Source organism: Macrobrachium rosenbergii, chromosome 22 (assembly GCF_040412425.1).
Source record: "Macrobrachium rosenbergii isolate ZJJX-2024 chromosome 22, ASM4041242v1, whole genome shotgun sequence".
Taxonomy (NCBI): Eukaryota; Metazoa; Arthropoda; class Malacostraca; order Decapoda; family Palaemonidae; genus Macrobrachium; species Macrobrachium rosenbergii.
The window spans coordinates 25,413,996-25,438,503 of record NC_089762.1 but is presented as its reverse complement, the minus strand read 5'-3'; the positions used below and the strand labels follow the sequence as shown (position 1 = coordinate 25,438,503).

The 24,508-nt window shown below is 38.3% G+C and overlaps 2 protein-coding genes across 13 annotated transcripts in view; both read right to left on the bottom strand.

Moving 5' to 3' along the window:
• Positions 1–14,588, bottom strand: part of LOC136850676 (NADH dehydrogenase [ubiquinone] 1 alpha subcomplex assembly factor 4) — an 87,849-nt gene extending 73,261 nt beyond the window's left edge. Inside the window, exons 1-3 of one of the 3 annotated variants that reach the window (XM_067124468.1) lie at positions 14,417–14,588; positions 7,822–7,979; positions 7,239–7,333 (exon numbers count right to left, since the gene is read on the bottom strand). In XM_067124468.1, coding sequence (XP_066980569.1) covers positions 7,239–7,333; positions 7,822–7,978 — 252 coding nt within the window. In that variant the 5' untranslated portion in view covers position 7,979; positions 14,417–14,588. Of the gene's footprint in view, positions 1–7,238; positions 7,334–7,821; positions 7,980–14,219 lie in introns of all 3 variants that reach the window. The other 2 variants (XM_067124467.1, XM_067124469.1) reach the window with 2 other exon arrangements.
• A 4,797-nt stretch (positions 14,589–19,385) lies between these two features.
• The window catches only part of raw, a 241,832-nt gene continuing 236,709 nt past the window's right edge, over positions 19,386–24,508 (bottom strand). For all 10 annotated transcript variants that reach the window (XM_067124460.1, XM_067124462.1, XM_067124466.1 and 7 more), the window contains 7 exons: positions 24,298–24,392; positions 24,100–24,154; positions 23,801–23,879; positions 23,430–23,600; positions 22,993–23,261; positions 22,744–22,827; positions 19,386–22,576 (listed from right to left, as the gene is read on the bottom strand). In XM_067124460.1, coding sequence (XP_066980561.1) covers positions 22,439–22,576; positions 22,744–22,827; positions 22,993–23,261; positions 23,430–23,600; positions 23,801–23,879; positions 24,100–24,154; positions 24,298–24,392 — 891 coding nt within the window. In that variant the 3' untranslated portion in view covers positions 19,386–22,438. The remainder of the gene's footprint in view (positions 22,577–22,743; positions 22,828–22,992; positions 23,262–23,429; positions 23,601–23,800; positions 23,880–24,099; positions 24,155–24,297; positions 24,393–24,508) is intronic.

Sequence of the window (24,508 nt, the reverse complement as noted above, 5' to 3'; positions counted from 1 at the left end):
GAGAAAGGAGATCTTGACCTGACCAAAGGCAGGACTCTATCCTCTTGGGGGAGGGAGAAACACAAAAAGTCAGAACTGATTTTCATCCCTAAATAGAGAATCTCCTGAGTAGAGACTAGTTGAGACTTCTCCTGATTTATCAAGAGTCTGAGATCCTTGGCGAGGAGAAGGGTTACTTGTAGATCCTTCATGCATTGCTCCTGTGACGGGGAGCGGAGGAGCCAGTCGTCTAGGTACAGACAAATGTTTATACCTAGCAAAGGAAGCCATTTTGGAAGCAGAGATAGGACTCGTGTGAATACCTGAGGGGCAGTGGAAAGACCAAAGCAAAGTGCTCGAAACTGGAAGACTCTACCCCCCGAAGACAAATCTCAGGTGTTTCCTGGACTCGGGATGGACTGGAATAAGGAAATACACGTCTTGCATATCTAGTGTTTTCATCCAGTTGCCCTGCTGGATGGAAGATAACACTGACTGATTTGCCTCCATCTTGAACTTTGTTTTCTGAACGTAGAAGTTCAAAGCGCTTATGTCGATGACAGGTCTTCACCCCCCCCGATGACTTGGGGACAATGAACAAGTGGTTGTAAAAGCCTGTTGATGAACAATCCTCCACTACTTCTACGGCTTTCTTTCTTAGGAGAGCTGATACTTCCTCCTTGGGAGCTGCAAACCTCTCGGAGCCCTCCGAGTATGCGTCAATGTGATCAGTGAACATACGTGAGGAGGGTACTCTTTGAAAGGAAATGAGTAACCCTCCCGTAAAACCTTGACCGCCCAAGGTTCGGTGCCTTTGACACTCCACCTCTTCCAAAAGAGAGAGAGTCTGGTCCCTACAGGTGCAAAAAGGATGGGAGAGTCACTTTCTGGAAGATGGTTTGTCTGAAGTCCTCTTGACAGACCTTGCAGAAAACACACCTTGGAACAAGGCTTAGAGAAGCCTTGTCTGCATCCTCGAAAGGGCTGCTGCTGCAGGGGGGAGAACAACTTAGTCGAGAAAGAAGCAGAAGGTTCCTTGGGGCACTTCGCTGACTGAGCCGGACGATCTTGCGTGGACTACTTCCGTAAATCAGTGGTAATCTCCTTAACCACCGAATGTGGAAACAAAAATTGTCTGTCCAAGGGAGAGTACAGAGAAGCAGATTTCTGGACCGACGTAACTCCTTTTGTGGTGAATGAGCACCACAGCTCCCTCTTCTTTAGAACGCTGGCGGCAAAAAGAGCTGCCAGTTCAGAGGAGCCATACCTCACCACTTTATCCGTGCAGGATAACACATACAGCCAGTCTGAAGACAAGTTTGAAGCTAGAACGTTGTATTCCTCGATCTTTCTATCAAGTGCTCCGATTGTCCAATCCAAAGTTAGTTAGTTAGTTATAAATGATTTGTTTAACCAGACCTCTGAACTCTTTTAGGGTTCTTCTCAAAACTGAACACTTTGAGGACTTTAAATAAGTGTTTCACTAAATGGTCAAATTTTGAAGAGGTGAAGAAGACCTTAGCTGATGAAAAAGCTGAGTCAATTAAACCTGAGAAGTCACCTTGGGAAGAGGCAGCGACTCCCAAGGATGGAGCTTCTCCTGTCAAACAGGAGAGATATCTCCTGGCAGTCAATCTTGCTGGAGGAAAAGCAAAAGCGGCCTTCCCTTGCTCCCTCTTCATAGACAGCCAATCCCCTACTTCCTTAAGGGCCTTCCTAGCTGAGGAAGAGAGAACCATCTTCGGCAGACGAGAACTAGAGTCCGTCTGATTCCTCATCAGAAATGTAGAAGCAGGCGATACCAGAGCAGCTGACTGGAAGTGTGAGGGAAAAGTCGCCAAAAAGTACTTCATCAGAGAAGCATATGCAGTAGGAGTAGGCTCCTGAAAGACCTCTTCCTCTTCTGAAGAAACGGGAGACAAGGGAGCCTCTCAAGAAGGCTTCATCAAAATGAGCGCCTTGTGCAGCAAGCCCAGCACACCATCCAATTGCTTCCTAATATGTGCAAAAGAGGGATCCTCTAATAGTAAGGCAAGTGAAGCAGAAAAATATGGATACTCAGGTAGAAGCGGAAATGGTCCAAGGCGGGCGCTCTGGAGTCCAAGATGGGTACTTGGGAGTCCGAGACAGGCGATCGGAGAGTGGATGGAATATGCTGACTTGTCATGCAGAGGCCCAGAAGATGAGCGTTTGCTGGAAGAACACTTATTAAGAATCAACAACTGACGCTCAGCCTAAGAGTGATCTCAAGAATGACAAGATGGACTGCGCCACTTACTGCAACTTGGTTGTGGACTGATAGCAGGGTCTCTAGAGCGCTTGGGAGAAATGGGAGAGGACTCTCTACCATGACGTCTCTTTGAAGGACCCCGGAAAACGCCAAATACGTCTCTTCCCTGGACTGGAGATCAGAGTCTGACAACTGATGGGCATTCACAGTGATGCCTTTCCAACAGTGGTCAGAACTATGCACCACCGAATCGGATGAGGGGGCAACTGCCCATGGGCAAACCCCAATGACCTCCCTTGGACCTCCAGTATGTCTACGCCCAGGTTCAGGGGAGTGTGACAGTGACCTTCGTCTAGGAAAATCAGCAGGACAGACAGCCACCTCCTCCATTGGCACTGACACTTGTTTAAAACTCTGAACTTCATCCATCAAATTTCAATCAAACTTATTCTCGAGGCTGGCTACTGCATTGGGTTTGGAAGTATGGGAGCCAGGAACAGGAGTTGATGGAAAAATATTAGGAATCAGGATGGGGGATAATACAAGGGCAGGAGAAGAAGGAATATTTCGGTCTAAGACTTGAATGTTAGAGACAGGTTCAACACTCATAGTTCTACCCTCAGCTCTAACAGCCACTTTCCTCTTCCTATCCCTATCTAATTTATCCGTATGAGACTTTAAAACTTTCCATTTTTTCTCATCCCATTCTTCACATTCAGCACACGTAAGATCTTCCGAACACTCTTGTCCCCTACACTTTGCACAGATCATATGACTATCATAGGTCACCTTTGTCATCCAAGTCTTGCATCTTCCCTACACTATCTAACACTTGATGAGCTAGAATCAGACATATTGCAGGAATACCAGCTAAGCTAAGCTGAAAAGCTACCAAATTCAACAATACTTCACCAAATCCAAAACGATGAAACAACTTCAAATCCAACCACCAAAAACATTCTATGTTACGTGGAATGCCAGTGGGAAAGAAGTGATTTTCTCTGTGTTGTTGTACCTATCGTTCCCAGATAGAGGGAGGGGTAGTTTCCTACACTTAAAACAAATGAATCGCTACCGCGAACTTCACATTTTTAACTGCTGTGCGAGTAGAAAGTACAGCTGTGTAATTATTTGGAAATTACATATATGAAAACAGGTTTTCCCGTCAAAACCTGTTTTATGGTGTACAAAAATATATACTATATATTAAATATTTCAGAATAAAGCCTTACAATAATGGAATACAAAGCAACAAAATCAGACATAAAACTTTTGAGTGACATAATTTCACACAGTGTTACACAGCCTATCACTTCCATGTTTGCTACTGCCAGACCTACTTTTTATATGAGCACAGCATTTTGATCATAATTTTTATTATTTTTGTTTTTATGGATTTTTATAAGGAGTGTTGTGAAATCAAATAAATATATATATTATTTGAAGGTTGCATCTGTTGCAAATATTAGATAAATTAAAAAAGTTCTGAGTTTCATTGATCTAATCACTTTTTTATATCATTAACTTTTTTTAAAGTTCCTGTTCTACCTAATGATAATTTTTAAAAGGTCTTGCAAATTGCTGAATATGGAAATGGATTCAACAATACAGGTAAGAATAATAAACAGTATTAATAAAAAGAGCCATATGCACAGCATGTATGTGCCTTTGCTTACTGATTTTATACAGAGTGAGTAGCTAACATTTTTGTATGCAATACAGCAAAATTGTTATTCATCTGGTAGGCATACAAAAATTTACAAAATTCTTACAATTCCAAAACGCATCCTACGCTATTTGAGCTTAGGCTATCATGTAACACAGGTTGAAACATTAGGTAGATATGCAATGAACTATACTTACTAATACAATTATATTAATCACATTTTATTACGAATATAAGAACTTTATCAAAATCTGGAGCAAACAACAATACACGACATGAGAGGAAGCGGGAGTAAACAGACAGACAGACAATATTGCGAATGTTTAGTAATTGGTAAATAAATTCAGAATATTCATGTTTAAATTCAGTAGTTTTCATTTTATGCAATATTAATGAGAGTATATGTGCTGTTATTAATACAGTACTACAGTGGTTCTTTGGCATACGAATGATTTGTTATTTGTATTTTCGTTATATACAAAGTAAACTTTTCAAAAAATTTTGTTTCTGTGTACAAGCTAAATATTCGATTTACGAGCTGTTTGGTGGAATCTGGCCTGTGGCCGGCTGGGATTGTGGGAGAGATGGTATCCCCTCGGGCCTGGATGATAGGAGGAGAGCCATGTGAATGTAGGGATGGAAGGAGGTAGTGGGAAGGCAATACAACTGGGATAATGGTTCTCTTTTCTAAAATGTCAGAGTGGGGATGAGTTACTTTTACAAAGTGCTAAAAAATCATAAAAAGCAAGTGTCACTTGATAGGCATTTTACTGTAACGAAAAGAGGTGATTTGGGCGAATCGAGTGTAACTAAAAGCAAACAGGAGAGACATAGTGTAAGAGAAAAATCATGCAAGCCCAGTCCCAGTGGTACAGCTGGGAAGTCAGTGAGAAGTGGACCCCCGTCTCCCACCCAATAACCCACCACCATCCCCTCCCTCTCCTCTCTATTGTTTCACTCAGCACAGTCCCGAACACTCGCTCCAGGGAAGACTTTCTTTCGATTTTTTATTGTTACTGTATTGCATTTGACTGTTTTTATACTGTATCATTGTTAAATTAATTGTGAAATTCCCTTCCTTTATTTCGTTGATGTGAATTGTTACTGATTTTACATACATACAATAATGTTTTAACTGTCTCTTCTCCTCCTCTCCTCAACAGTATGGATGCTACCTCCCTCTGTTTCAAAGTCAGCTGTGCGTCACCGCAGTGACATATGATTTTGTTCATCCTTTATGTTGAATTTTATTGTGAAATGCTTTATTCTTTTATTTTGTTGAATATGGTTATCATTAAACTACATATTGTGCTTGCACATAAAATAATTGTACAGTATTAAAGTGGGTACATATGGGAGAAATTATTGAGTGTGGGACAAATTAATTGAATTCCCGTTATTCCTTATGGGAATATTCGTATCGATATACGAATATTTCAATATACAAACTGGAATTTGGAAGCCACTGTACAGTGAAAATTTAAGCTTTGGTATGAGCACAATCATCTCTTGAAAGTGCCATTCCAATAAGGCCTGCTGAGTCTCTGGAGGCAAGACCATCCTGTCCCATCAGATCCTCAGCAGCGTGAGTTGGGTCTTCTCCTGAGAGAGAGGAAGACACACTTGTCTGCCATAGTGCCCATTCACAGGACCAAGGTATATGGTCAGCTTAACTAGAAAGGAGCAATGCACCCCAGGCTATCGATGACCCGCACCCAAAATGGAGTTCTGTGCCACAGTTAACCGACCCATGCAGCTGCCTATGTTCAGTAATAGATGAACCTGTAGAGGGCAAACATGAGCAGGCATGTACACAACCTCAGGGCTGGTGGTGAGCCACAGGCAGGCTGGGGAGCAGCATGATCACAGGCAAAAAGATTATCCTTGTACTCGCAAGCACCATAGAGAAGGTCTGTCACACACAAACCCCCAGTCTGTACACATATGCCCCAGGTACCATGAAACCACCAAGCAAGAGGGTAAGAATAGCTCAACTAGGTGTGTTTCAGGTGGAACATGGGTGGAACAGCTGGGAAATGTCTTCTTGTCCAAGAAAAAACAGGTCAGCATGGGGTGCAGAGCATGCTTGATGAGACCTGTTGTTGCCAATCAGTGCTGTCTCCCAGTGCCAGGGAAGGGCACTCACTCAAAGCCCTACAAGACATCTTAGGTGAGGTCTCCTTGGACCTACACCTTTTCTTCCTTTAGGAGGAAGATGAGGCAGCGCATGAGGACAAGCTTGACGACAAAGAGATAGAAGGAAAGCACTTGTGCTTCTTCCACTTTTCCTACCTCATGCCTTGTTCGCCTCTGGTACAGGAGGACTGGCCGAGGTATGGAGTGTCACTGTAGTAGTTGTCACCTTGGTCACAGTGGCTGATGCCAAGGTATCTCCTAAGGGAAGTACAACTGCAACCTCCTTAATGGATAAAGCAGCAGCAATAGCTACAGGAGTATCCTTGTTCTTAGCCATATTTAAGTGGTAAGGAATTCAGCGAAAGACAGACTTCCAGGGGTAGTAACAGAAGGCCACATCTTACACAGGTACTCAACAGAAGACGACAATCCTGGAATGAGAGAAGAGGCAACAGGAGTAGGCAGTGGCGAATTATGTATACATGTGGGAATCCCACAAGGGGAGAGATCAGACTGGATACCTGGCTCATTATCAGACAAGAAAGCATAGAAGTTGCCCTCCTTACCACATGTACCATCCCCTGACTGAAGAGGAACTGTGCAAGTAAAAGTGCTGACAAAGTACAGGAGAGGAGGGGTGAAAATAATCAGAAGGGCTCAGCATTGTCACTGGGGAAATATTCCCTTCAGAAGAAGTGAATGATACTTCTTATTTTTCTTCCTCTTCCTACAGAACCCCTCCCACTGTGAGGTGGCCACTCCACATATGCCTTACAAGGGGATATGGAACTATAAATAACTTCAAATCTTCCCACTACAGGGGCTACAACACTTGTGAGTCTACAACCAAAAAAAGACATCAAGCTTACACATACACATGTGCTCCAGTCCCTCACATAATCTTTGCACTTCTCTTTTTATTTTTTTATTAATGCAAAACCATACAAGCATGAACAAACATCAAAAAAGAGACTCAGATTTCAACATATCAGCCTAGCAAGTGTAGACAGACACCCACACTAGACGATGGCCAGAAATGCTTGGAGAAAGCATGTATGTGAGTGGTATTCCCAACTCGGCCTCCTTAACCGTAAGTTAACTTCCTTACTAGCAAGTTTCCACAACCAAATGCATCTTGTGCTGAGGAATACTTCCTACATAAAAGGTGATGGTTCGTATTTCCAAAGGAACAAATATAGCAAACCCTTGTACAAATGCAAAACTTACTGTTACATCCTTAGATGTGACGTAAACAGTCCGGAGCCTCTCCAAGAGCTCTTTATCTTTTGCCTTTAGACTTTCCTTCATTTCTTCTGGCAGACCTGAAACAAAATGGGGAATAGATAAGCATCAAGGGAAAAAACCATTTCTTTGCATTGTGGATCAGACCTGAAACAAAACGGAGAATAGATAAGCATCAAGGGAAAAAAACATTTCTTTGCATTGTGGATATGTAAAAATAAAATCTGATTAACATGCAAATTCTTTTCCAAAAGGAATATAAACTAAAAAATCTTTAAGTTATTCATATCTTTCCTAAGAAGACAAACCAGAGCCTTTTATGGCTGAGTATCCCTACACTCAAACTGGAATTGGTCCATGAAACTTGGTAACAAGGTAGTTCACGGGTGGCTAAAGGGGATGAGTTTTATTAATGCAACATTCTTTTGAATTTTCATAAGTACATATGGAAGATAATGTCATACAAATAAATAGTCCTCTTACATAGAAACTAAAATATTATAAAGACTTATAACCTTAAAAGTAGCTCTGTGATAAGGAAAAATAAATCTCTGCAGCTGTCACTCACTTCTAACAGATTCCTCAATCAGCCTTGCTGTAGATTCATGTCTTGGGGCTTTAGGACGATTCTTCTCCATTATTGCACGATGAGCTCGTTCCTCTATATTGTAATTACGAATAGGTTTTGCAGCTTTTCTTCCCATTGCTGAAAATGCCTTACCCATCCTGTACAACATGAAAATGATCAAATTTACTATAATTTTTCCATAATTCTCAAAATTGTTTGTAACAAAATTTCAATATAAATAATGCCATATTCATTCACCATCCTATAATTTCTCTGGAATGACATCTCTTATTCTTTTTGAAGTCTTCCAATTCATAAGTAACATGTATTTAAAGTACTGTATATCTCATAAGCAGAGAAGCATAACTTAAAACAGCACCCTATAAAGATAAGTAAAAATATAGGGTATTCAATTCAAACATAATAAACACAATGGACTGGCTGACACTGGTTACTTCACCAGCACTGAACACAAAGCTATGGAAAAATTTTTCATCTATACCAACAAGTATACATATAAATGATGGTCACAGTACTACTTCATGAATATGAATCATGAAAACATCACAGATTTTTCAAGTACAGTAACTTGTATTTTTCCTTAGAAACACAAGACCTTTTCTGTAGTAGTCCTCAGCTTGAGCAATAATTATTCATGGAAACCTGGCAACAAGTAGCTAACTGGTGGCAGGTGGATGGGTGGGAGGAAACCCCCACAAACCTGCTGTTATCAAGCACTGTTTCTTTGGCATCAGGGACTATGCATGGTTGTTGAAGTTGGATTATGATAGGGAAATTTATTTGTTTACTTGGGAAAAATAAAAATTACTTTTAAAACTCGTGATTTGTTCCTTTTAGAACCCTTTTATACTGATGAGATACTTCTTGGGTGGGAGTAATCTCAACTGACTGGCAAGTTGAATCTCCATCCAGAAAGCCAGGCTCCTGGTCACAATCATGAACAGAAGACCAACGACTCTTTGGAACACAGTTAGTATCTGGGTCAATCATTAATTGATGGGTACAGTTAATATAGTTTTAACCACTCCAGGCTCCTCTTAAACATGAGAGCAGAGGGAGACACACTTTTTAAGCCAAAGGTCTACAGTGCCTGATTGGAACAAGTTTGTGGAGGAATGACAGGTACCCAGACAATGCCCTCACAGCTCTGTGAGAAAAGCCTCTTTCTATCATGATATGTTAGCTTCCACGTGTGAAGGTGCTGGGAGTGCACTGCCAGGTTGTCCCAGTGTTGCTGAAAGGCAACCTCCATCGCTGCCCAAGGGTCTAGGACTACGGAACAGAAGACTGAAAGTTTTCTGTTCAAACTGGTCACAAAGAGCTAGAGCATCAGCAAATCACAAAGCCTGAACAGCCTCTCTAATACCCGAGGGCACAGAGACCACTAAATCCCTTTACCCTAAACATGACGATTGAGTTGATCAACCAGAACATTTCTCCAGCCAGGAATGTTCTGGGCTGATAATGACCATTTGGTAAACCACAACTCATGCATCTGCAGTGCCAACTGACACAAGAGTCTTAGACACCATCCCTCTGTTTGTTGACAAAGGCCACCAGTTGTGTTGTCACTCACCAGCATACCTCATGACCTATCAACTGATCTTGAAATGCCTGCAACCTTAATCATGCTGCCTGCATCTCATGAAAGTTGATTTGCAGATGAGGTGTACCTTTCAACCACACACCTGAAATAAAAGTGTCTTTCATGTGAGTTCCTTCTCTTATGCAAGGTTCATATGAGTTCATGAGCAAGCCATCCCTGCTCCTGGTGCACTGCCATCAACAGCTACCTCATCCTCCAACGAGAGGGGGTGGCCAAACTTCTTAAGTAGAGTACACAGAGTACTACCCCTCCAAGGAGAGGTGGCTGTACTAGCAGAGGGATGGGAATGGAAGAGGGAGACAGAACAGAAGTAGAAGGATTCGGGGGCACCATTAAGGGTGAATCATGCCCCTCTAAGTAGCTGGTAAATGCTTCTTAAACTTCCTCCTCCTCTCACGAAAGTTCTCCCACTGCAGAGAAGACCAACCAGCACACTCCTTACTTGGGGAAGCACAGGTACATGACTTCCCACTAAAAAAAGAAACAATACCTGTGTGTCTGCTATTATAGCGGACATGAAACACCCAAGCAACTCACAACGGCGTTCATCACGTTTTTCCTCCATTAAAGTAACAAGGCAAGCAAAACAACCCAAAATTTAGAAAATAAACAAAAAATCTACTAATCCAAGTGCATTCATTAGCCATAGCCAAAGTTGGGAAGAGAGCAAGCACAGCATGTTTACTCTTCTTGGTGGCTAAAGAAAATGTGAATGACGACGTAAGGTGAGTGAAGGGTACAGTATTCTACTATTCATGTATCATGACCACCAAATTAACTATCAGTACCTTGTTACCAAATTCAACAAATGCTCCAGCTTATGTTAAAGGATAATTCATATATAAAAGGCTCTGGTTTGTATTTCTATAAGAACAAACTGGGATGTATTCTAACCTAACCTAAACTGGGGTGAGGAAGACCGCTTTAGCTCCCTGGACCATCCATCCAACCTAATCTAAATTAAATAATGGAGCAGTGTTATATAACCTAACCTCACCTAAGATAACAGGTCCTTACATGGTTTGTGGGCTTCATCTGCCCTGGAAATCAACCCCCACCCTAATTAACTAGTGCATAATGTCACTTTTAAACAGTTTAAAAAATTTCACAAACCAGAACTGCAAAAGTTTCATAGGGATATTAGCCTAGCATACATCCCTGTATTTCGCCTTTTTTTTTGTATTTTCACGCAACTTAAAAACCCAGTTTCCTCAGTGGTTGACCATAATTATAGTATCTGAGGGGAGTGTAATATGTCCTAACTACTTAGCCTATTTGCTGCTGATGCGAAATCCAGAAACTTTTGTGTGCAGTTTTGCAATACAGCCAAAATAATCTAAGGAAGATGAGTTACATGTTTACACCAAAGGAGCCATGAATAAGAATTGAAACCAGTTCTTAAAGCAACACCTGAATTTCCAAAGCTTATCTGATTGGTGAAACTTAGAATAAAGGAACCCATCAAGCTTCAGCAATCTCCGAGTACCCATATTTCCAGATGAAAATACCAAGTTTCAAAATATAGGCCTATGCTATTAGCCATCCTCACCAACAAGGGATCTGGAAAAAAAATTCAACTGAAAGCCCCATCCACATGAACACTGCAACAAAATCAAAGAACAGGTACTTTAGAGAATGAGAGGAGCAGGCCATCCTCACCAACAAAGGATCTGAAAAAAAAAAAAAAAAAAAAAAAAAAAAATCCACTGGAAACCCCACTCAAATGAGCACTGCAACAAAATCAAAGACCAGGTAATTTAGAGAATGACAAGAGCAGGATCTAACACTACTTCCAAGTAGAAGCTTTTTCCATGTTTCCAATGTTCAGTATTACTCAGAAGGGGTTGTCCAAGGGGAGGCAGAACACCAACCCCCTGCTCCACAGCCAGGTCAGGGCATGGCAGCCTAAGTCAGCTTAGGAACATAAGGTCTGGTCAAGTAAGGAATTCTAGGAAAGGTTAGGCTTTTCCATTGGTGGAAACTTTGTCCGTCGTTCTCAACTAGCGCCCAAATAAATTAGAAAAAGTCCAAATGGGTAACAGTATTCCTCAGTAAAATCCTCAATAATACTGAATTTGCAATAGTGTAGATTTCAGTAAGCCTTTTGCATTAGGCCTAAACTATGCATATTAATGAGACATAATAACAGAAAAATAACTCCAATATTGTGAGCTCGTACTAAAGCAAAAAAAAAAAAAAACTAGTATTATTTTACTTTAATACCATTCTCAATACTGGATAATTTTTGTTTTGTTCTCAAGTTCCCTTTAGGCTACTATGCTTGATACAAAAAGCATACTAAAATTTAATTAAAATTTGCCATTACCGAGATAATTATAGTCCGTTTATGTTTCAATGTTCATACCCTTGGGGCTGGTACTTGGCTAAACATGGCATTCATGCAAGTGGGCCTGGTATTAAAGTAAAAATTTATCTTTATATTTACCATACTATTAGCCTAGCCATGTGACCCCCCTGTCTACATTGGTAGAATGCAGATGGAGGGGTTGTGGCTTACTTATGAGGGGTCTGAGGGAGTGAAGCTCCTTCGACCAGGTGGTCTAAGGGCACAACATCCTAGGTTAGGTTAGGTAAAAGTCAGGTTATATCCCCTCAGAAATGCCTACTACAGTCAAAGGGAAGCCTAGACAAACCATGTGAACCTCTACATTTACACTGCTCTGCTAATGGAAAGCTATCTCAGAGCAGATGCAAAGTAGGGAGGTAGGGTTAGGCATGAGAACTATGACCATGAAAACAGGCCAAACCTAACCTTTCCTAGAATGCTGTGCCCCTACCTAACCAAACCTTACCTTCCTATAACCTGACTTGGGCACTGTACCCGACCTCACCGAGGGGGCTTTTCCCTGCCTAGACCACTACGCCCAAGTAACACTATAATCAGAAACAGACTGGCGTGACTAAATCCCTGTTTGGACATGTGGTGAGAGATCCAACCATGTGAAAACAGGCCAAACCTAACCTTTCCTAGAATGCCAAATCTGGACCTAACCAGATGCTACCTTCCTATGCTGTAGGCTACCACCTTGACTAGGCTCGGGGGGCTTCAGTAGTATTTTGGTTGCTTATCAAGAATTTACCATCATTTTTGGCGGTCGACTATAATTAACCTGTAATTAAACTCAGAACTGATATGTTATTGTATGCTAGCCGTCCTGGAATGCTATCGTGCATGAGCAGTGTTATAGTGGAACTTTTAGTAAAGAGTCAGAGTTTCCTTCACAAGGAGGGGTGTCCAGCCCCTGCTAAGTAACATGGCCTACTAGATTAGGTTAGTATAGTTCCTTTTATTATAGGTTTCCTTAGCTAATCCCTTCTTGAACATATGGCTCCCTAATGACTTGCGCATGCGCAACGGCAGAACCATTCCATAACAACATGGCAGTCCGGTCTTTCTCCCAATGATTTCCCCCACCCAAAACCCTGCATTCCCAAAGGGTCCCTAACCATGCTGGATAGTGATATGAGGTTAATAATAATTGACCGAAAATAAGCAATACCGCCTCCTTCATCAGCAACACTAAAATGTATAGGAAAAATCAATTTCCAAGGTAATAGTTCATCCAGAGCTGTTCTATAGTTTTACCTGGGCTTCACTTTCCCTGGACCCACCCCAAGTAACATTCAACACTGAGCACATGGATTGGCCTAGGCTACTCCTTTGTGGCAGTAGATTCAAGATACCGATACCTACCAGTCTCTCTACTCTTGGGATGGGCATCAAGGCACAGCATCCTAAATCAGGTTAGGAAAGTAAGTTCTGGTTATGTCAAGGCACAACGCTCTGGAAAAGCTTCAGGTAAAACTATAGAACAGCTCAGCACGAACTGTTACCTTGGAAATTGATTTTCCGGTATTATTTCACTTATGGACATTAATTGCTTTCAACATAAAATATAGGTTTTTCTGTTGTATTATGATGTGATTTGAATGATTTTGAGGTTTATTTCCATCGCAAATGAATACTTATCCTTCCCGGCAAATAATATACTGTATACAAAATTAATAAAATTACGACTTGTCAGAATCTGCACCCCTCTCCATAGCTAATACGGCAAAACTGTGTTTACTGATTACAGTTTTGCCGTATTAGCTATGAGGAAGGGGGTGCTGTATTCTGACAAGTCGTAATTTTATTAATTTTGTATACAGTATATCATTTTGCGGGAAGGATAAGTATTCATTTGCAATGGAAATAAACCTCAAAATCATGTAAATCACATCATAATACAACAGAAAAACCTATATTTTTATGTTGAAAAATTAATGTCCATAATGAAATAATACCGATTTTCCCTATATTTTCAGTGTTGCTGATGAAGGAGGTGGTGTTGTTTGTTGTCGGTCAATTACGATTAACCTCATATCTCTATCCAACATGGTTGGGGACCATTTGGGAATACAGGGTTTTAGGTGCGTGAAATCTTTGATAAGCAACCAAAATATATACAATAGAAAAACAAAATTTCCAAGGTAACACCCAATGCGGAGCTGTTCCATTGGCTAGCTCTACCCGGAAATTTTGTCCCGCCAATGTTTCTCATATTCGGTGTAACTGTGGGGTGTCTTGGGGGAGGTAAGCCATCCCCCTCCCTATTAAGGTCAGGGCATGGCACCCTAGGCTAAGTCTGGTTGGGTTCGGATTCGACATTCTAGGAAAGGTTAGGCTGGGTTTGGCCCCTTTTCCACAATCGGATTTTTCAAGCCCAATCCTGTCTCTCCCAACTCTGCATCCGCTCCATATATTTACTTTTTCATAACTGGGAACAGGTCGGTTACGGTGGCCGCTTAACCTACAGTTGGTTAACATAACCTAATAGAATCTTGTTTATCTAGCCTACATTCTACAATGCGATTAGCCTAGCCTGTGTTCACTTTTGTTCAGTTCACCACCCAACAACGAAAATTCAACAGCAATTAGTTTCTATAAAAGCAGCCACGACTCACTTGTTCGAACTATTCACGCTACTGCTCTTGCCGACTTCGAGTCCTCATGATCTCGTATTGCCTAATGTGCCACTACATCTTAAAGAAAGTTGTGTATTTTAAACTAAACATATATGAAACTTGTTCCCTCGACTACATAACACCGGCATTTTTTTTTTTGTGGCACTTCTCTATACGTAATAATTCAGTAAACTAATTTAGCCTTATATTCTCAGCCTGTAAAAGCTGTCACGTTCTTTGAAAATGGAAATTTTATTTTTATTTTCTTTTATTATCTCTTCACGAGAATAAATTCTTCACATAGACGCAGAAACATTTCATTCACCAACCTGAATAATTATTCTTAAAGCCACAATAAACGGTTCACAATAACATCATTCAAGCACTATGTAAAAAAAATATTAGAGCAATGTAAAGTTGTACATAAAGCAACACGGTATTTTAGATTTAATTAATGCACCGAATTCAAATACCAAAAGTTCATTCAATATTGTCTTTGATGGATTAAATTACTTGTGATTCGATTTACCGTGGCCTACCGTATTACCAGCTGAACAGAAAACACGATTTATTATGAATAAAGCTCGATAAAAAAGCACGTTAAAAGAAGAAGAAGAAGATGAAAGATTAACAATAGTACTCATGGAACTGCATTGGCTATTATATCCATCGAGATGGGAATTATGCGGGCTACAAGGTACTCTTCCTAACGTTTTAAGCTACTAATTATGGAAAACCAAGTTATATAAGAGAAATTTTAAAGAAATTTCAGTTGAAAGCAGCTATTGAGGGATACAGTCTGCTGAGCTGTATAGGGTGGAGGATGTCAGGCGTGTCCTACCTTGCAGATGGGCAAATGAGAATTAAGAAAAATCTGCACCAAGATTATTCAGTAAATTGCAAATAAAACGTTAAAAACAGGATTAGGGATACATAGGCAACAAACACAATTTTCTTCCGAGTATTAACAAGATGTGAACACTCAGGCATCAACAAAAAACAAAGCCCTGTCTATTCAGAACCGGTGAAGTTGTGGAAGAAAAAATACTCAGTAAATCCATAAAGTGGAACTGACAAATAAATTAGGCCCACAAAATGGAGCAAATGGGGGCCAAAAGAAGAATTTCCAATTTTCGTTTTTTTTCGAATCCGAATGTAGAGTCAAAACTATAGGCTAATGATAATAGGCTTCATAAGGACACATCAAGTGTCCTAGTGTTGTCATGTGGCCACATTCTTTGGGAACAAGCTAAAAGAAAACAATAATTAGTTATGAAACAAAGCTTGTGCATGATGAGAAAAACAGAAATCAGAAAAGAAAGAAGTGGAATAGACGGTAAGGAAATTTTAGACGTGCATAGAGAGAGAGAGAGAGAGGAGCAACAAGAAACATAAAATAAGAAAGTACTGAACACTTTTCTGTTCTTCGCAGGGCCACAAGAATGGAATAGAAGAAGAAAGTACTAAGCACTTTCGTTTTTTTCAGCACAAATGCATTGAAAGAACATGAAAACTCTAACTTCTTCTTGAGACTAGACAGAATGCTATTCCAAGCCTGACTCCTGCTTTTAATTTCGCAATAACTAAGTTACTTCCATGGTAAAAGTGAGATTAATATTAACCAATACTTGTGGCTTAATAATATATATATATATATATATATATATATATATATATATATATATATATATATATATATATATATATATATATATATATATATAAGAAATATTAACAAATATTATGCCACAAGTATTGTTTAAAATGAATCTCACTATACCAAAGGAATAATTACTCGTTGCCGAAATTAAAAGCAGCAGACAGCCCTGAAATAGTATCCTTTGTAGTATGAAGTCAAGAGGTGAGTTGCTTCCAAATTGACCATGAACAGCCTACCCAAAATACACTATCTTATAAAGCTGGGAACACCAGTAACAATGGGTTTTTGATTATAATTAATAAGTCCTTCTGCACAAGCCAGGATTCGAACTATGACGTGGGTTAGAAACACTGATAGACAGTGACTCTGACCACCCAGCTACCAAGAGAGGTAAGTTGAGATGGACTCTGCTGTGCAAATTCATGTTGAATTCAGGTTCTCCACTTAGAGTCAATACCATATTTCCAACACTAGAGTGATTGATAAGGGTGTAACACTTGGCTTTTCTTTGCATTGGATTTGGAATGATTGTATTTCAGTTTCATTTTTACTTTGTTGTATGTTGTACCTCTTAATTTGTTTAATTTTGCATTTTTATTCATTTTCATTATTCCATTTTGTCCTTTGTTTTTGTTGCATGGCTTAACCGTGGGTCCAAGAGAAATTCAGTTCTATGAAAAAAGCTACACAGATACAAATGTATGAGTTAAGAGGATTGGTAGGTGTTGTTTGTGTAAAGGGTTATTTCAAGAAGAATAACTCAGATACCAAGACAGAACATTTGTTTCACTATATGTCCATTACTTGACAATAGTGTTTCTGAAAACTTTCAGACACTTAACAGGAGAAAAACAAATCGTCCAGTTCAAGTGTGCAGTATGTATCAGGGCTTCACTTTGTTATTGTGTGTCTTCCATGTTGTAAACACTCAGCAAACTATGTTCCAATATCAGTTATTGTATTCTGTTACATATTTTTTTACCATGATAATTTTTTGTCATTTAAATCACTCAAGCAACTTCTTTATGGAAGGTCTCAAATAAGAATGCAGTGCCTCTATTTCTTCTACAAGTAACATTTCTTCACTAGTTGTAGGTTCAGTAAGGTCCTGCCTTCATCACTTCACAGTTTCTGCATATGTGTTATGACTTCCTCTGGATCAATTGTCTTGTTTGTGTAAAAATTATATTTCCTAAATCTGGTGTAAGTGCAGTACATATTTTTATTTTTGGCCATTCACTATTTATGTCCTAACTATTAAGTCATGTTTGTAAAAGTTTAACTTTTTATGTGTCTTTGTCACCTAAAAAGTACAGTACTATTCTTTTCATATAATTCATAATTTCTGAAAACTTATTGCAGTTTTTGGCAGGTAAATAAGGAACTACTTTTCATATATATTATTGGGGCAGAGGTGTTCTTATGAACTGTATAATGTATACTGTATCAACAGGTAGTAAATTTTCAACAAGTTGCTGGATAATTTAGAACATACGATGATCCTTACAAATCTAAAGAATGCAGCTTCACTTCTCAAGATGAACTGATTGTCCTTTTCTAAACTTTGCCTGTCTCAGGCTGAAGAATGTTTCGCTTTCACATCAGTTGTAAAATGAAATAAATCATACGCCCCTCCTGTCTCACTCCAGTGGCTTACCTAGTCTCCCATTCTTACAGTGATGCTCATGTACCTTTGATAACATTATCTCTTTATGTATTTCAAAGTGTTTACGAGTGTTTGTGACACTTTTATCATCAATTTTAAGGAACCTGCTGCACATCACGGCCTTAGCTATGCCTCTTGTCTTTCTCTCTCCTCTAGTACAAGAGGATTGCTGCCCAGTTGTGTTGATTTTGTCTCCTGGCCAAATCATCAAGTGTGCGTAAGTATTTCTTTCCTTGGTACTTCTGTGGTTGGCTAGTGCATATCCAACCAGAAATGTCCTTGCTTCTCAATTGGGACTGAAGATCTGTTACAAACTCTTCTGGTATGTTGAGACTCCTCTGCTTAGCTTCACACCTGGCACTAACAGATCTTCATGATTACGTGACTTTGCAAATCCTGGACCTACTCCCTCTTCATGCCACACTTATTGATTTATTATGAAATTTAGATCCGACCCCTAAAACACTTCTGGACTGGCAGCACTCTCTAGCTGTGCTACCACAGCTGTTCTTGGGTCTTTGGGAAGAACTTAGCATTTACCTTTATATTTTTAAGACTTATTATGAGGCAGTCTTGTACCTCTCTCTGCCCATTCTCATGACTTACTTGATAGCAGTTATGCCAGCCACCTGTGTGCTCTACCTCTGAAATAAGTGGTGTGCACCACTTATCTGTATAGTATCATACACCTTGGTTGTGCACACTAGAGATACTGTTTTGGAGCATGGTTCTACCATGGTTATTCTTGCACCCATTGTTACTGGTGTTTGCAGCTTTACAAGGTAGTCATGGCTGAACTTGCCCCTGGACTTAATCATGGACCTACCATAATTCTAAGTGATCCAGCTAGATACAGTTGTACACTTGGCTCGAGTTACTTGTGGGGTTGGCAGTGTGTGGCCACACCTCTGCCTCTGTACATACCCATGTCTCATTTGTTACCAGCAAGGATATTCCTTCTGTTGACAGCTGTTTATTGTTAGATGTAACACCTACTTCTTAATGCTAGAAGGGACACTATCCCAGGTCTGTCTGCTGCTGTTAATATCAGTTATTTAATTGAATTTTGTTAGAATCAGTGACAGCTACATAAATTTCTTGCTTCAAGCATGCACAAGCCACCAACTTCTCTCCCTTAAAGAAGCTGATTTTACCTTCACTACAAAAACTTCAGGGATCAGGTGGGTTATTGAAGAGTTATGATTAGAGGTAATAATGAGAATTTACCCTCTTTCTACAGCACAAAGCTTTGTGCATCTTAGTTTTAAGCTTTGATTGCAAGAATTTCAAGATAATAAATTATCCATGATTCTGCCAACAAAATCCAATTCAATTCTGACCGCTGGTTAGTCCTAAGATCATTTCGGTACTGTATAATATTACTCCATACTTCTCTGCCTCTGGCAGGGACTGGCTTTATTTATCTATCCTAATTTGCGCCAGTCTTCTTGAGGCTGGCAAGTTCATGCAATCTTCTCAGCCCACTTTTGATCTTAATAAGTTTTTAAGGCCTCTAAGGATATGTTAATGCTCCTGTTTGCCTAATATACTATGGCATGTTTAGATCTGCCAGTTGCTTGGAACAGGTATGAAATGCTTCAAAAAGTTGAAAGCCTTACTGAATAGGTAAATTAAACAAACTGTATAATGCAAGATACTGATTCTTGTAAAAATAATCTATACATAATTATATATACAAGATTATTATGTATAACGAATGCAACAAAATATGACAAGGTCTATCACTGAAATGACATATGTAAATTATTGCTAACAATCACAATTTTATATATAAAATGAGGGCTCCAACATGGGCTTGCTTATGTGTCCTTACAAAAATTACATATAAAAAATAAATAAGATACCTATACTTAGAACCTGATCTAAGAAATTACCATCTTGAAAATTTACTACTTTATAACCATACTAGGTAGAATTTTACCACAGGAAATATGAATACTAATAATGAAAGTCATGTAATTGTCTACTCATATTTCTATTATTAAAATTAACTGAAGTAAAGGCAAAAAAATTACATTTTCATGAATAAGAATATCAATACCATCAAATTACAATGGAAAATGGCTTCAGTATGAAAAGTCATCTATTTGAAAAACACCTCACTTGGCTTTTTTATGTCTTTTTGTATGTTATAATGAAGAGATGGCAAGATGTCATTAAGTCTTTTGTTTTAGAAATGAAATTTTCATCTAGCTACCTTCCCACCAATAAGAGCACAATACTGATCACTTTAATATATGATGCAATCATGTTATCTTGTCTTGTGAATAAATAAAAACAATCTTTAAGTGCATCAAACAAGTATTATGCTATGTACTACACATATTCACTGTAAGAGCAATTTCAAGTTTTTGTAAGGAAAGAAAACTGATCAAATTTTCAAGTAAGAAACTATAAAAAATATGCCTTACACATTTTACAAAGCGAATATCCCGTATGCCTTTTAAAATATCTACAATACAATAATATTAAGTATGGACATACAGTTGCAATTTAAAAAGTAACACCATGACATTCCAATCAAATTTCAGTAACAATTCTCACACCTGGCTGGTCATACCATCTGCACATTTTATTTGTATGAATGACACATAATTCTAACTTTCAAGATCATAAAATGAGTTTGATATATTTGTCATCTTTAGAAACATCACTGGATGCTACTCAAAACCAAAAATTTGTTCAATATTGAATAAGTACAATTTTTAGCTTTTAAGCTTTCACATGTTTCAGTCTTTCATATTCAAAAGTGACTGAATTTCTTTTATTGTGTCTTTAATTTACTAATGTAATTTATGATTACGTCTGTCTTACAAAGATACAAAAATATCTGCTAATGACTATTCAAAGTAATGGATAATGATGACTACTGCCTTTTATTATATGAGAATTAGGCTTTTTGAGTTTAATATCCTTCTCCTCCTCTGACACTTGAAAAGCAGCCCAATCTGGATCAAAGCAAAACAAAAAGCATTTCATATATTAAATTAGCTACACCATAAATACCATGGCCACTTTCAAGGCTTTACGACACAATACTGCAGTATAAGTATATTTGGCAGCCCATGGATCAATAAAAAGATTCATGGATCTGCAAATGGTAACTTGCTACTGCAAGATAAATTCTTTCTAGCATACGGTGGGTTGTAGACTACCAACACTGTCAACAGCTACATAATCTATAAGGAAATGGAATGACAGTGATTTAGCTGAACCAGTGAGCTTGAAGCTGTATTTTTATTTTGCATCTTTCAGTTAAGCTGCCATATAACAGTGACCCTCCATATACACAACAAGCACCATTGAAAACACTCAACAACAGGAATGTATTTGTAAGTGACATGCCATACATTGTACAACCTAGTGAGAATCCTCCCGCTTTACTGATATGCAACTCACTGGGTGCCATGCACATTCATGTCAAGAAAACAAACTATTCAGTTTATTGCATAACCCATCCAAGGACAATAAAACTGTTCCTTGAATACTGTTGTACTTCAACTCCTGTGCCTTGTTACTATGTATTTCTGCCATAAAATTGCTTGTCCTCTGATTTTCAGTTGAGCAGAGATCTACCGTAATTAATCAACATCTTTCATTACATGTCTTCCTTTACCCTGAGATGCCATTTATGCAAAACACCTGTGCTCTTAATGGCTTTGATCATGATCTCTTTTCCCAGCAATCAAAACTGTTGCATAGTTTTCAAAATGAAAAAAATGGTAGAATAAATGAAACTGTAGGAAAAATATTTTCAAAATATTTGTATGAATATCTGCCAGTGGGTTTTTGGTACACTTTTTTAGTTTCCGATATTCAATATTATTGTACACATTAAAAACTACTTATATTTGCTTAAGTTCAGTACGGAAGTATGAGTATTCTTTCTACCTCTTGCTCAAAGTTCACACTGTAATCCATTAGCAAGCCGGTAAGTGTGCAAAATAGTCACTTCAACTAAAGGAAATACACCTGTACTTCAAAGCAAAGGTTACACTTAGCTGTCATTCCCATGTTCACTTCACAGCAAATCACTGTAGAATGCACATTTTCTATGAAAATTCCTGTGAAGCACTGAATAATTTCATATTTTCTATGAAGACCTTAAATAAATACATAAAGTTTTAAAGCATAACATTGTATGTTGCTCATGTACAGGTATATATTTTGATCAGCACATCACAACTCAATGAACTGCACATCATGTCTATTGCTGCCTGTATTTGCTGCACAGAAGCTGCATTTCTGATACTCTGTGATGTCTTTCATCTGCTTCAGTATCTGATTACACATGTGAAACTGAAACCTCGAATATGAAAACAATCCACTCACTGTATCAAATTTTATCAAGTTCACTTTACTGGCTGACGTTCTCTGGAACTAGGACTGCTGAACAAATTGAAATTTACTTACTGCAGTTGCTTCACAGGTTCCATGGCTGGACAGCTTCAACTTCTGTTGTATCACTTGCATATTTAGCCAAATTAGTGACGAGCTCTGTCAGCTTTCTATAACAAACTGCGTACAGCAAATCGTATAATAAACTGGACCAAAATCCAAAAGTAAAGCCCAATGTAGATAAAATATCTACAATGTGTAGAGGGTGCCTTCATGATACCCATCACTTAGGACTTCTCTTCAAAATGATAAATTCCCCAGATCCATCGAAGTCATACTATCTTGCACGGCACTTGTTAATTACGCACTCAACAGCTTCTTGAATATTAATAAAAACTGGAATTCCATCTTTATTTGCTTGGTCTGTAAGGTAATGTCTCCCTCTGTTGTAATCCTTTATAGCCAACTGAGATAGCTGTGAATTCAAAATACAAGATAGTTAAAAACACAGTGGATACTTCCAGCACAATGTAAACTGTTTATTATTCTTTGTATCTTCAAAAGGTCATAATTCACTGAGAAAATGGAAATATTTATAGTGTAACAGCATATACAATGATATTAAGATCAATAAATACTAACCTGTTCACCATTTACAACACTGTCTTCTGTTAAAGTCTGCACACACAAAACAACATTACAACCAAGCCCAATGTAGTGTGAAGCCTGCAATTCAATTACAGTACCACATTAGTTTCAGGTAAAAATTTGATGATTTTCAATAAAGTAACCAAGAAAAAACTACAGTATGCTGAGCAATATGATTAAGTACTATAATCACAACTATAATTTGTTAAGAAATTATTTAAAAGTTAACATTATTTAACTTACCAGTGCCATTGCTGAAATTCCCCGCGTGTTGTTTGTGATGACGAAAAGCAAAACCCTAGAGTGATCCATTAATACCGCTTCCATAGGCAAAAGCCGTCCTGAGCACGCACTAGCAGCGGGATTGAAGTAGGACAAGCCATGTTTTAATAACATAGGAATGGCAATATCTTCTCTCCACGTGACTCTATTGCCTATTGAACCACCAAGATAAACATCTCGCCCACCAGTACTATTTAGTGGTCGTAACGGTCTTCTGGGTAATGCCCAACCTAGAACAACAGTATATTATTAGAAAATTAGCTTTTCATGTCATCTGTTACCATAAATGTGCCAAAAGGATCAACATTTTCTGACCGCTTATGAATCTCATTTTTAAAAAAAAAAAAAAAAAAAAAAAAAGTGATAAATTCCTATACATAAAATACCTGTTTACCTACCTATGACTTTCTGGATTGGTGACATCACTGAATGAGTGAAGACATCCCAAAGTCTTCTGCTTTCTAGCCGTTGATTTTTGAACTCAGCTACAATACAGCAAAATTCATCAAAAGTCAAATGCACTTCATTCAAAGGTAATTCTGCACCATTTAAATCCTGGACATCCATGCCTGCAATATCATGCAAAAGATGATAAATATTCTTCAATAATAAAGGTAAGTACTACACAAACCTTCATAAAAATTACTTAAAAAAAAGGGGGGACGTGCTGAAAATAAAGTTCATATACCATATTACCAATATACAATACAGTATTACATTCAGACTACTTTATGTAATCAATAGGTATTATTTATAAAAAAAGAATTACCTTTTTTTGCGGCAACTATTTCTTTCAATTCCTCTGTACTAAGCTCTTTGTTGGTTACCACCTTGTAAATAACACGGGCCTGAGGAAAGTAGAATAAAATAAAAACATCATCCAATACAAAATGTACAGCGCTTTGATGTAAATTATGCCTCTTTAAATATAACTATCTTTCAAAATAAACTTTAAATATAACTAGCTTTCAAATTAAACTGACAAATTAAAAAAGGGTAAATTCATTTCAATCCATATGAAAGTAAATAAGAAATACTAACATCACATGTTAAAGAAACCCTACTTACATCGGCTAAAGTTATGTGCTCGGAATTAGTGTTCACAAAGGCATCATGAAGTTTTCTGGAAGATAAAAGTACATACATTAGACTCACTCTTTAACACATAAAATTTATATCACTTCCTTTCACTGAAATCTAATATAATTCTTTAATTATAAACAAAATCCTGAAAATGGTGTATAAAAATTTATATGTGATACTTACATTAACTTATCTCCTAACTGGAGGTAGGGATATTTAACAGGTTGTACATGATCTTCAACACCTAAATCTTGAGGTCGAAGATTCTCCCGTAATATCTGCAAAAAGTAATTATCATCAATACGTGAGTCCAGCTAAATACATTTTAATATACTGTACAGTATGCAATTACATAATTCTCAAATCTTGTCAAATACTATCTCACAATTATAAA